The sequence below is a fragment of the Vespa crabro genome, chromosome 14 (genome assembly GCF_910589235.1).
Source record: "Vespa crabro chromosome 14, iyVesCrab1.2, whole genome shotgun sequence".
Lineage (NCBI taxonomy): Eukaryota > Metazoa > Arthropoda > Insecta > Hymenoptera > Vespidae > Vespa > Vespa crabro.
This window is the reverse complement of record NC_060968.1, coordinates 4651021-4666020: the sequence shown is the minus strand read 5'-3', so window position 1 is coordinate 4666020 and position 15000 is coordinate 4651021. Positions and strand designations below refer to the sequence as shown.

Genomic DNA, 15000 nt, shown 5'->3' with positions numbered 1-15000 from the left:
CAAAGGCTGGTCGTAAAAAAATTTCTGAATTTCTCCATATCCCTTATTCCTCGTTGGAATTAACATTGAAAGTACATCGTGTATGTGATAAAATATGATTAATAATTAGAAATTTGTTATTGTGATTTGATAATACCTGAGGAACGTATTACGTGTGAGATAGTATGTTCTTGTTGAAGAAAAAAGAAAGAAAAAAAAAAAAGAAAAAAAAAAAAAAAGAAAAAAGTGGAATGGATCATCAGTCATCAAATGAATCATCTTTCGAAGAGACATTAAATTTTGAAGAGTTTATAATCGAAGATATATATATATATATATACATTGAAGATATCTGTGCAGTGCCATTACATTACGAAGAAGATAAATAAATTTTAGTTTTAGTGATCACCATTGAAGAATCTTATCAAGAGGATGATACATCGATCATTGGGGACATTATGATTCATCTTCTCGAAGATTTATTTGATCGAGTGATTATGAACGATTATTATTATTTTTTCTATTTGAAATTTGTCAAGGAGAATAAAAATAATAATAAGAATTAAACATAAATAGTACGATTCGTAATATCTTAAAATGTTAGAGTCTATGAGTGTTAAAACAGTGTTCAATCTAAAGAATTTAAACGAAATCAGAAATGAAAGAATAAAGATAATGTTAATTTACGAAATGTCATCTATCCAATGTTAATTTCTTTTCTTTCGTTTCAACTTTTATTTTCACCAAGAAGAAACTACTCATTTTATAGTAATAATCGATTTATTTTCGACGAATCTTCTTCTTTTATTTTCATTTATATTTTTATTATTTTATATTTTTATACAGGTATATATATATTCTTTTTAAATATATATATATATATATATATATATATATATATATATTTATTTATTTATTTATTTTCACGGTTTACTCCTTTTTTTTTTTAAATATTTACCCATGTAAATAATAATACGACAAAATTATAACGTCGTGGAAGATCGATCCTGCATTTAACAAGTAGTACGTATATATTATATAAAAAGAAATTGTCCTTTTTTTTTTCTCTCTCTCTCTCTCTCTCTCTCTCTCTATCTCTTTCTCGAAATTTGAGGTCCATTTGTGTTTTTTTTCTTTTTTTTTCCTTCTTCTTTTAATACAATCTTTCTCTCTCTCACTCTCTCTCTCCCTCTCTCTCTCTCCTTCCCTCTCTCTCTCTCTTTTCTTTTTTTATCTTCTCACATTGTATATGCAAATGTATATATCTGTCTTCTTTGTCTTCTTTGTTTCTTTTTTTTTTTTTCTTCTCAATCTCTAACTTTCGAATATGACGAAAAAAGAAAAGGAAATTAAAAAAAAAAAAGAAAAAAAACAAACAAACAAACAAACAAACAAAAATAAAAAGAAAAATAGAAAGTCCAAAATTTATATCTCCGTTTGATCTTTTATTTCAGATTACGGCAAACGCAAAACCGACAAGCCTTATATGTGTTCAAAATGTAACAAGGGATTCGCTTGTACCTATTCTATGAAACGTCATCAGAAAACAGTATGCGGTAAAATAAGGAACACCAATGGCCAATTTAAATGTAATTGTGGAAGATCATATCCGAACAAGGGCAATCTAAAACGTCACATTGTGAACGAGTGCGGCGTCGAACGAAGATTCTGGTGTTGCTTCTGTTTGAAAAGATTTACTCAAAATTCGAGTCGTATTAGACACTTGCGAAAATTTCACAAGGATCAATATGAGAAATTCTTAAGTGGTAACAGCTCGATTGATTCTCTTGTTAACGCGTACGATTTAACGAAAATGAAAAAAAAAATAAGACATTGTTCCTTTTAAAAGGAAAAAAAAACAAAAAAAAAACAAAAAAAAAAGAACAAGAGAGAGGAGAATAAAAGATACAAAATAATTTTATTAACACTCTTTTTTTTTTTAGATATATGTTTAAGGAAGGAAAAAGAATGGCGAGGGATAGGCAGGAAGGGAATATATAGATTTTAATCTAAGATTAGCGCGGGTTATTAATTATCACAGATTATTAATTAGCTTTGATAATTAATAAACTTTTAGGAAGGTTATTAATTATGAAAGAAATATGTTTATTCATCAGAACAAATCGTGTTAAATATAAGTAGAAATTCTTTTTAATTTGTTTTTCTTTTTCAAATTAAGAAAACAATAGAGAGAGAGAGAGAGAGAGAGAGAGAGAGGGAGAAAGAGTGATAGAGAGAGGGAGAGGGAGAGAGGATGGTCGTCAAAATCCAGGGTTGTGAAAATTTGTGATATATATAATCGTTAATTTATTAATGTCAATTTTATGTCGAGTCGCGAGGAATGAAAAGAAAAAGAAAACAAAAAAGAAAAGAAAAAAAAAAAAGAAGAAAAATAAGAAGAAGAAGAAGAGAAAAAAAAATAATCGAGAAGAAGGAGTGTTTTTCAAAAGTGTGATTATATCACGTGCCTCATATCCAATATTATGCGATATAATATTATAAATGAAACGAATATTATCGATATATTATTATTATTAAGCGTTATTTTATCGAAATTTGTAATTGTTTATTATGACGGTGATGTTAAATTTAAGGATTAATAGAAAATATTTCATCTTTTCTTTTTAAGTTTTAATTAAGAAAATAATAGATAGATAGAGAGAGAGAGAGAGAGAGAGAGAGAGAGAGAGAGAGAGAGAGATAGATAGGGAAAATGAATAAAAAAAGATTTATTTTAAATCGCTAAGAGTCGTAGATATCTGTCCTGTGGCGGATTAGAAAGTTTTTTAAATTGATCCATTTAATTAATTTATAATTAATTTTAGGTATTAGAAATTTTTACTTGAGGCTATCCATTCATATAAATGAATTAATTCTGCGAATATATCAATATCATAAATGTGTATTGTTTTAATACGATTATAGTCATCGCTAATAATGATTATATATATATATATATATATATATATATATATATTGTTTTTTATAAATTAGACATTAAGATAAATTGTCATTCTGCGTATATCCTCGGCACTGGATATATATTTCCTAAAATTTTATACACAAAACGATTATGATAATTAGATAATTGTTTTAAGGGATAAGAACGAAAGAAGAAAGAAAAGCAAAAGAATAAAACAGAAAAGAAAAGGAAAGGAAGAAAAAGAAAAAAGTAACTTTATATGCATCTACGAAAATTGTCTATTAAAATTAAATCGGATTCTTAGTGATATTATCATCGATTATAATTTTGGCTGTGATCATCACCGTCCATCGTCGTTTCTCCTTCATTACGTTGTCTTATTAAAAAAAAAAAAAAAAAAAAAAAAAAAAGAAAAGAAAAAAAAAAAAGAATATATATATTAGAAAAAAAAATAAAAGGAAAAAGACTTCAAAGATAAACAAAAAAAAAAAAAAAGAAAGAAATCAAAAGAAAAAACAGTACATTAGAAACGCGTCACTTTAGATTCGTGTATTGTGATCGTTGTTAAGAATAAAAAGAGATAAAGCATATTTGTGTGAGAGAGAAGAAAAATTGAATCGAAATATTAAAGAAAAAGAAAAAGAAAAAAAATGAGAAAAAGAATATCGAAAACATCGAAATATTTACGAAGGAGAAAAATATTGTTTATATTTTCACTTTTCTCTCTCTCTCTCTCTCTCTCTCTCTCTCTCTCTCTCTATCTATCTATCTCTATCTCTTTAACTTTGCTATTTCTTTTTTTGTTTTTTATCAATTCGATCATATAGAATCGTCATGAATCAACACTAATTTTTGATAAGGATTGAAAATTAAGATTGAATTTAGATTTTTAGATTTAATTCAATGTTGTACATGCATATATACATAAGTATATATATATATATATATATATATATATATATATATATATATACACATAAATACACCAATTATTGTAAATCGCACATTGATCGTTGCGATCGCGTTTTCATATTCTCTATTTCTTTAACAAGCTATATACACGTGTGCCTTTTTCTTGCGTCCATACATAGCATCAATAATATATGTATATATACGTATATACATAAATATATAAATACATACATATGTATGTATGTATGTATATATTTATATATGTATGTATATCTAAATGTTTTTTAGTCGTATAAGTATATTAGTTATTAAATATATCATTGACTTTTAAAAATTTTTGTTTTTGATTTTTATTGATCGAAAAAAGACAAAGAAAATGATGGAGAGTCTAAACATTCTTAGTTTTGTCTCTCTTTCTCTTTCTTCGTTGATAATACATTATATAGATTGTAAATGTTTTGTTATTTTCTGTAGTAATAATACTATATGGAACATATTAAATAAAATATATTGCACATAAGTACGGAGAATAAATGAAATAAAGAAAAATAAATAAATTAAAAAAAAAAAAAAAAAAGAAAAAATGAAAAGAAACGAAAAATAAAATCCAAAGAAGAAGCCCTCCCCTTCCAAAAAAAAAAAAAAAGAAAAAAAATAGAAAAAAAAAGAAAAACGAACAAACGAAACGAACGAAAAAAAAAAAAACGAAAGAAAATAAGATTATCCTTCTCTGATCTTTCGTTCATATGATGGTAATGAATAATATGTATGTTAAACAATTATTTCTACTTGAGAATAAATTTGCATATTAAAAAATGATTATATATTTAATATACGTATATCACTTGTGTAAACATTCTCGGCAAAATGATGGTGGAGAAGATATGGTGAGGTATTTTTTATTTTTTTATTTTTTTTATTTTTTTTATTTTTCTTTTTTTAACGAGAAAAAGAAATCAAAGGGATAAATAAATAAATAAATAAATAAATAAAAAAGAAAAAAAAGGAAAAAAGAAATTTAGGAAAGGGGGAAAAAAAGAGAGAGAGAGAGAGAGAGAGAGAGAGAGAGTTAGAATGAAAAAGAAATTGCAATTAAAAAGGTAAAAACCATAAGAAAAAAAGATCTTTTCGTTTACGTCGAAGCGTAAAAGATTATTTTTGAACGTGCAAAAGAGATTAGAACGATTTGAAAAGATATTTGAGGATAAAGATGAAAGATGATAAAACGTTAAAATTAAAACGTCCAATAAACGCATAATAATAAACGTGTGATTATACAGCATTGCTAATAATGTTTCAGTCATGGCTGGCCTCTATTGCGACCTCTTACCGGCGGACGTTTGGAGAAAATGCAAGGATAAACTTCTCTGTCTGAAGTGTTCGAAACGTTATAGCGACTGGAGGAGTTTGAGAAAGCATATGAACTTCTTCTGTCAGGTGGAACCGCTATTTCCTTGTCCTTATTGTTCGCACAGAGCAAGGATCTCGACCTTATTAAAATATCATATAGTACGCGAGCACACGGCCTATGTGTCGACCGATACAATATGTTGACTCGATCAAGCAAAGAAAGGAAAAAGGATAGAAACGAACGAACAGAAATTTTTTTTTTTATCCTGACGTGCTTTTCAAAGAAAGAAGTAAAGAGAGAGAGAGAGAGAGAAAAAAAAAACAAACAAAAAGGAAAAGAAAAAAAAAAGAATGAAGAAAGAATTTTTCTTAATTTTTTTCTTTTCTTTTTTTCTTTTTACGTCCCCTCTCCCCCAACACCCGCTCTTCCCGCCGCCACCCATCCCCCCCCTCCCACATTAAGACTCCTTTCTTTTATCGAATTTACGAAGAGCAAACAAATTTTTCTTTAGTTTGAAGAATTAAATGTCTTCAAGAGTGATATACATATATATATATATATATATGCACTTTGATTAGATTTGAATCTGTAAACTTCCTCTTCGTCGTATTAGAAACGAATTAGCCAATAAGATTTTTCTTGTATATATAGATCTTTTTTTTCTCTGTATTTTCTTTTTCTCTTTTTTTTCTTCTTTGTGTCCTCTTTTCTTTTCTTCTGTTTTTATTTATTTATTTTTTCTTTTTTCTTTTCTTTTCTTTTTTTTTTTTTTCGTTTTTTTTTTAAATATACGTATAATACCTTCGATCGTGCATTAATACTTGATAGAGAATTTCCGTTCGTTGTTCTTCTTATTATTGTTATTGTTGTTATTGTTGTTGTTGTATTTTTTCTGTAAATTAAAATAAAAAAAATATCAAATATTCTATTCCTACATTCTTTTGAGTGGAATTTTAAATGTTTAGAACTATCGTTTAAGATTCAATGATAATAATTGATAACGTTAATAGTTTCACATTATTTTCATTATCGGTTTAACAATAACAATTACCTCGTTGTATTTTACGTTTATCAAATCAACGAGAGGAGGAAAAAAAAAAAAAAAGAAATGGCAGGATGGAGATAGAGATGAAGGAGAAGAAAGAAAAAAAAAAAAAAACAAAAAAAAAAAGAAAAGAAAAAGAGAGAAGGAAGAGGAAGAAGAAGATAAAAATAAGAAATAATAATTAAAAAAAAAAAAAAAAAAAAAAAAAAAAATAGCACCTAAACGAATAAAAAAAAAAAAAAAAGATATTATTTTGATCAAGGTAATCGTATCCCTAACGAGAATACCTCGTTATCGATCGATCATACTGTTATAAATGTATTTGTGAAATTGTTTAAATTAATACGCGATCCATTGAATAAATCGAAAATTTGCTAATTTCGAGTTCGTTGTTTTTTTTTTCTTCTTTTTTTCTTTTTCTTTTTTTTTTTCTTTTTTTTTCGTAAATCGAGTTCGAACAGTATAATAATATAATAAAATCGTAATACTAATACTATAACATCTAACTTTTTTTAGGAGCCGCGTCAATGCAGAAAATGGAAGATTCGTTTGGTACATCGGAACATTCTGGAAAGTCGACGTTCGTATGTCCAAAATGTGCAAAAGGATACACGAGGAAGGCTAGTCTTCAACGTCACTTAAGTACAGGATGCGGTACACCACCGATGTTCTATTGCAACGTTTGCGGATACAGGACAAGCAGAAAGGACATATTATTGAGGCACATGAGACACGTCCATTCTAGATCGCAAATTTAATTTATCACATTATTATTATTATTATTATTATTGTTCTCTCTTTTTTTTTTTTTTTTTTTTTTTTTTTTTGTCCACGAAAATTAATGACAAATAATGGAAAAAAAAGGACAGATAAAAAGTGAAATGAATAAAAGATGGAAAAGATGGATAGATAAATGGACTGATATAACGATAGAAAGAAAGAAAAGAAGTGAAAAAAAAAAAAAACGAAAAAAAAACAAAAAGAAAGAAAATTTATATAACTATTATAATTACTAGTTAATTATATTGTATTATAGATATAACATACTCGCAAATAGTATGACCTATACAGATATACCCTTATTAGGGATTAGGCTTTGTTAATTGTTCGAAATTATTATTATTATTATTATTATTATTATTATTATTATTATTATTATTATTGTTATTATTATTATTATTATTTCGGTTATAACAATCTACGAGAAAGGATTAAAACACGATTTGATTATGATCATGACTTATGATTATGAAACATATCTGCGTAAATAATTATATAAAAAAACGTAGGAACCTATATAAAAGAATATTTTAGCACGCACAATTTTCTTTTTCTTTTTATATCTATTTTATTTTATTTCCTTTCTTCTTATATTTTATTTCTTTTTTTTTTATTTTTTTTTTTTTTTCCTTGTTACATATTCGCTCTTATTTCTTGTTCTTTTTTCTATTTCCTATTTCTTTTTTTTTTTTTTTCTCTAGATTAAACTCTCTTATGTTAAACATAATCCCTTTATCCAATTACCCTATTACCTTCGACCTTTTTGAAATCGACTTTCTGTAATTTACATTTAACTTATATATAAATGTATATATATATATATATATATATATATATATATATATATATGTGTGTGTGAAAAAAAAGAAAAGAGAGAGAGAGAGAGAGAGGGGGGGAAATCAAAAAGAAAATCATTCGATTTTGATCCGTATTCGAAAAACGATTCTCTCTCTATTCGTCGAACTTTCTCTTCATAGTTCCTTTCGTTGTTCTGTTTCAGAGAACTGCATCGAAAGTGGTTACTGGAAGGCCATCAAACCCGAAATTAGCGTGGCTAAATGTGAAGCTGACACGGTGGGCAAGCCAAGCAGATACAAACACTCATGCAACTTTTGCCATAAAACCTTCCCTTTGTGGGGTCAATTAAGGAGACACCTGCAAGTCAGCTGCAAGAAGAATCCTCGTAATTCGCATTACATTTGTGGTTATTGTCAATATACGAGCAATTACAAAGCGAATATGGAAAGGCACGTTAGAAATGTTCACGAGACCGGCACTTCTAAGTTTCGTTGCGAGATATGCAATTTCTCGAGCAATTATACATTTTGCGTTAGAAGACACATGAATACGTTTCATAATCATAAATTGTAAATCTGCACCGGCTATGATTTACGAAACGTTTTTCTTCTTCTTCCTCTTTTTCTTTTTTTTTTTTTTTTCTCTATTTATTTCTCCTCTTTCATTACTCTTCTTCTACTTCTTACTTCTGCTTTTCTTTTTGGTTTTTATTTTTCTTGTAGAGACGAGAAAGGGGAGGGAACGTGCGAAGGAAACGGAAATTTAATCAAGATCTTTTTTGAAAAATCGAATACTTATCTCTCTCTCTCTCTCTCTCTCTCTCTCTCACTCTCTTTTTTTCTCTCTCTCTCTCTCTCTCTCTCTCTCTCTGTTTTTTCTTTTCTCTCATTTTTTTTCGTTTCTTTCTTTTCTCCTCTATTAATTCTTTCTCCTTTCGAAAATTAATTCGATCATACTTTCGACGAGAGCTTCCATGATAAAACGAACAATCTAATAATGATCTATTATGGCTATGATCCGCGAATAATTTTATTTTAATTCTTCTTCTTCTTCTTCTTCTTCTTCTTCTTCTTTTTTTTTTCTTTTCTCATTTATTTCAGGCGATAAAATACGTAAGGAAAATAAACTAATTATCGAAGACCAATCGAATATTAAATGTATAATATTTTATTTAATCGAAATGAATGGAAAATATATACACATATATATATATATATATATATATATATATATGTATATTCATATATATTCTCTTGTAAATACTTTTAGTGTCGAATATTAAAAAAGAATTACACCTAATTTCAGCATATCTTCAGTTAGATATATAATATCAGGATATATTAACTTCTTTTTCCTCCTATGTGTGTGTGTGTGTGTGTGTGTGTGTGTGTGTGTATGGGTGTATATATATGTTGCGTGTTTATCATTCTCAACGTTGTACCTGGTGAACGACACCATTTTTTCTATAAAACGAAATAAGTGTTAATTATCATTATTATAACGGATAGTAATCGCATGCTGATAATTATTGATAAGTAAACGCGTAATTTTTAATCAATTAAAAATATACGTATGGCAATGTATAGGATGTAATGTAACGTTATTCTAATTGCTTAGAATAATTTTTCTCTTCTTTTTATTTCTTTATTTTTTTTCTTTTTTTTTTTTTTTTTCTTTTCTCCATTTCTCTTGGAAATTAATTTATTCCTGTTAATTAACATCACGAATACAATTCATTATCATAATTATATCTTATTATAATTAATGTAGAATTGATGAAGTGTACGAGTTAATTAGAACATCCTGCACGTACAGCTTCCGCATAAAACATTCCTAGCTTGGCCAAATCGATTAATTCGATTTTCTCTGACAAATTTTTAATATTTCATTCGTTATAATTGTGCGATTAGAAAATTATTAATAATCGATAATTTGTTAATTAAACGAAATTATATTCTTCAAAGATAAATATATATATATTTATCTTTGTGTATGTTTATACATATCGATGAAAGTTAATTAAGTTACTACAATAAGTTGAACAATGGAAAAGGAAAAAATCTTTTTATAATATTATTTTCAACATTCGGAAGTGGATTTCGATTTAATTGAATGTTTATTTTAATTAAGCCAAGCATATTTAGATTTATTCATTTTTTAATAAACACGAGTCATTTGTCAAGAAATGTCTAAGGAAAGCCATCTTTTTCACTCTCTTTCTCTTTCTTTCTTACTTTCTCTCTTTCTCTCTCTCTCTCTCTCTCTCTCTCTTTCTTTCTTTCTCTCTCTTTCCTTATCTCTCTCCTTTCCATGTATATACGTAATCATTTGTTATCCTTAAAATCTATTCTTTATAAATTTCTTAATTAATATTAATATATACATACGTACATACATACATATATATATATATATATATGTATATATGTATGTGTGTGTATATGTATATGTGTGTGTATAAGCCATGTGATTTGAAGTTTTGTTTCAGGATATTTCAACGAATGAAAGAAAGAAGGAGAGGACTACTCAAGATATCGATAAGTCTCTACATTGACAAACGATTAGAGTAAACGTATTATGTATTTTGAAATATACATAAATACGTACATAAATACATTCATATATACATACACATATATATATATATATATATATATATATATATATATACATTTATACATACATATATACATACACACATTTCTTATTTAAATATTTCTTTGATATCGAAAAAAGAAAAGGAAAAAAAAGAAAAGAAAAGAAAAAGTAAAAGAATGAAGAAAAGAGAAAAGAAATTTTTTTAACAAAATTCGATTTTACTGTTTCAGTATCGTCGTCGTGGCTGGCCAAAAGCATTTATGGTTACAATACGAGCAATGGGATTTATTTGATGGACAATCAACAAGATTACAACATCGATCATCAATCTGATCGACAATATCAACAATATCAACAACAACAATTACCACAACACGGTCTCATTAGGAGGAGGAATGATCTACGAGAGAGAAGATTTATATGTCATGATTGTGGAAGATCTTATATAGTTTCTAGATCATTATCGAGGCATAGAAAATTCGAATGTATCAATGCCAAACCAAAATTAGCATGTGATCTATGCCCATACAAGACCCCTCACAAATGGGCCATAGAAAAACATAAGAAGAAGCGTCACATTAATTTAATACAAGATGATCCATTTAATTGGAATAATTTCGATAATGCTAATGAAAAAATTTAGGATTATTCTTTTTTTTTCTTTCTCTTATTTTCTTTTCATTTTTTTCTTTTTTTTTTTTTTTTTTTTTTTTTTTTAAAGACTGATCACTTGGGATTAAACATACAAAACATGAGACAATAGTAAACGATCAAGACCTTTGCTGGACGCATATATGCGCCCATAGCAGTCAAAGGTTTAAATTCTTTTTTAACTACAAATTATGAACGACCAAGATAAAGGTAGAAAGATAATTATTTAAATAATTTCTCGTGCCATCTATTTCGAAGTGATATCGCTCGTTCATTTTTTCTTTTTCTTTTATATCATTACGTATATTCAAAGTGATTAAGAATCGTTTTATTATTAAATAGAATTAAACTTAATATATGGATTAAATTATTCTTGAAAAGATGAACAAATGTTGTCTAATGTAATGAGCCATGTACATGTGTAATTATAATTTATATTCTTATATCACTCGAAAAGAGTGTCTAAGTATAAAAATAAAATGTAAAAGAAAAAAAAAAAAAAAAAGAAGAAAGTTCACTCGTTTTTAGAATTGAATTAAGACATTTAGATTTTTAATGTTATATAGAAACTGTTTTTCTTTGCTTTTTTTTTTTTTTTTTTTTTTCATCTTACTTCGATATACAATGAAAAATCTTATTTGTGTATGATCATGCACAAAAACCTCGATAATTTATTGTAAAATATTTTATACGACATATGTATTTAAGAATAAAAGAAATTGTGTCGTTTTTTTTTTTTTTTTTTTTTTGAGATCTTATCTCACGTGATAACGTGTAACGATTGTTGCATTTAATTAGATAATTATTAATAAGTAATGAATAATTTTTCTCATCATATTTATATATACTTTTATTTATTATTATACCTTATCCAATGAAAAATAATTTTCGATATAATATATATATATATATTTCGTATATTTATACAAAATTATTTTTCATTTGATATAGACAAATAATTATTTATATGTATGTATGTATGTATGTATGTATGTATGTATGTATGTATGTATACTTGTTATAATATTTGTTTTAGATAAGAAGAAAGAACAAACGTGACAATCTGTTGAACATCCGGGAAAAGGATAAAACAATCAAATGATCAATTATTTCTTGTTTCTTTTTTTCTTCTTTTCTTTTTTTTTCTTTTTTTTTTTTTTAAATCCTTGTACTGACCAATCGAACGTTTTCTTTTTTTTTCAGATAAACGAGAAGACATATGGCGAAAGAAGGAAGAAATCAAAAAGAAAAAAAAGTAGATAATAATATTCTAATAGAATAGAATAATATATTGGATTTATTTCGACAAGATGATACCTCTGCAAAATATGTGACATATTCCCTTTTTTTTTGTTTTTCTTTTTTTTTTTTTTTTCTTTTTTTTCCTCTTTTTATTTCTCAGACACAACTCTGGAAAACTTGCAAATTTCTTCTTCCTTTTCTTTTTTTTTTTTTTTTTTTGTCCCTCCCATATATCGATACTTCTTCATTCCTGTAAAAGTATCGTTTTCGTTGGTATGATCAAATAAGGTCCGTGTGAACGTTCGACAAATAAATATTACAATTGTTAATATTCCAGAGGGATTTGACGAAATAATCAAACTTTATAATAATATTTTCTATCCTACGACGATATTTATTATAATGTTTTCTTATTTCAGTTTCACAACTTACGATAACAAAGTCGCGCACTTCAAGGAATATATTTTGATCACCCATTCATAATCCTTTATCCTATCTTCCTTTTTATTTTGAGGATTAAAAATACCGAGATAATTTCTTACAGAAAAAGAAAGGTAAAAGGAGAAGAAAAAAAGGGACTCGTTCGAGAGTCAGCGAACAATAGATCAAAATGGATTCATTCCAAAGAAGAGAAAACAAAATAAATAAAAGAAAGAAGAAAAAGAAAGAACGAAAAAAAGTATACCATAGCAACGTAGATTAAAAAAGGAAAAAAGAATATAGTAATAATAATAATAATAATAATAATAATAATAATGATAATGATAATGATAATGATAATAATAATAATAATATTAATAATAATAATAATAATAATAATAATAATAATAATAATAATAATAAATAATAAACAGAAGAAGGTCTCTTGATTTATACGACACGTGCTTTTCTTTTCATCCCTTAGTATTTAAATATTCGTTCGTGGAGAAGGAGTGAAAAAAAAAAAAGAAAGAAAAATCAGTAAATAAATAAATAAATAAGAACGAAAAAAAAAAAAAATAATAATAATAATAATAAAAAAAAAACAAAAAAGCTAATTGAGAGGAGTGTGTTTCACAGGTGTTCATCATCGAACGAACAAAGCAAACAAACAAGTAAACAAACAAACAAACAACAAACAAACAAACAAACAAACAAACAAACAAACAAAAATAGAAAAATGTCTGTTCCTAAATTTAGAAATGATCGTTTATCGACTAATCTGAATTGTTTTGGTTCCAGCTTACCGGAAGATGTACATGGGGGATCAGGTTCTTGGTTACACCTGTACGATGTGCAGCAAATTCTACAAGATGTGGAGCAACTATTTGAAACACAAATGCGAGCCGCCGCAGTTCAAGTGTCCGTTGTGCCCGTTCGCCGCGTTCAAGGCCTTCATCCTGCACGCCCATCAAGCCGAACAACATTTCAAGCGAACCTCGCCGAACACCTGAGATATCATAATGTCGAACGTATTCGATGTCAAACGAAGAAGGATCCAAGTGAATTTGCCTTAAAAAAAAAAAAAAAAAAAAAAAAAAAAAAAAAAAAAAAAAGAAAAAAAGAAGAAAAGAAAAGAAAGAGAAACAACGCGCGCGCGTGAGCACACACACATACACAACAAAACACATATATACAAGCGCGCGCGCGCCGAGGAGAGAGAGAGAGAGAGAGAGAGAGAGAGAGAGAGAAAGACGATTATTATTTCGTGTCGAACGTCATGTTCTTCGAACATTTTCACTCGTGTTCCTTTCTTTTTTTCTTCTTTTCCTTTTCTGTTTTATTTTTTCTTTTTTTCTTTCTTTTTTTTTCTTTCTTTCTTTTTTTTTTTGTTCTTTTGTTTTATTCCTTTTTTATTTTTTTTTTTTTTTATTTTTCTCGACTTTCGATTGACACGTATCATTGGTAAGTATCGATATCACGGAGTATCATGATTTGTTTTCTAACGTTTTACATGATCAATGTGATGGATATAATTCTTGCTAGTATTCTACGTTAAATTTATGATATAATAATTATGATTTATTGAAATATTTTACGACAATAATTGTCATATAAAAGTAATTATTATCATTGATGAACGTAACGAAAAGCGCAAAAGTTCCTAAGTGATAATTGATAGGTTTTAAAGTGAAGAAGATGAAGGAAAAAAAAAGAAAAAAAAGAAAAAAAAAAAAAAGAAACAAAAGAATTCGTAAGCTCTTGCAATTTAACAATCTGATCAAAAAGAAAAAAAAAAAAAAATAATAATAACGAATGAATGTAATTATGAAAGTCTATATAATTTTGCAATGCGTGCTTTCGATACTTGTCAACAAATTCGAGATAATCGTTATCACTCGTTATCACTAGTCCACGTGATAAAATTATATCAACTGAATGGAGTTCAGTGATCGAACATTAATTCTCTCACGTTTAGTTCCTTTTCTTTCTTTTTTTTTATTTCTCTTTCTTTCTTTCTTTCTTTCTTTCTTTCTTTCTTTCTTTCTTTCTTCTTCTTTTTTCTTTCGTTCTTTTTTTCTTTTCAAGTTCCCATCGTCAAATCAAACCTGCCAAATCGTACGTAATAAGTAGAAAGAGTTTTCAAAAGAGCTCCTTTCGAAGTTGGTTCTCTATATATATACATATAATTTTTTCGCGTTGATAATACACGAACGTGACGTGTCGTCATAATGTTTGATAGTTCCTAATAAAAGCAAAAAAAAAAATATAGATAAAGAAATATATATATATATATATATG

At 26.9% G+C, this 15000-nt stretch overlaps 1 protein-coding gene across 13 annotated transcripts in view; it reads left to right on the top strand.

The window, feature by feature from the left end:
- LOC124429034 (longitudinals lacking protein, isoforms F/I/K/T-like) overlaps positions 1–15000 on the top strand; it is a 284869-nt gene that overhangs the window by 171894 nt on the left and 97975 nt on the right. Inside the window, exon 7 of one of the 13 annotated variants that reach the window (XM_046973792.1) lies at positions 10617–11044. The exons of 10 other annotated variants lie outside the window; for them this stretch is intronic. In XM_046973792.1, the coding sequence (XP_046829748.1) occupies positions 10617–11029 (413 nt within the window). In that variant the 3' untranslated portion in view covers positions 11030–11044. Of the gene's footprint in view, positions 1–1433; positions 3313–7990; positions 8422–10616; positions 11045–15000 lie in introns of those variants that run through there. 2 more of the 13 variants (XM_046973801.1, XM_046973796.1) reach the window with 2 other exon arrangements.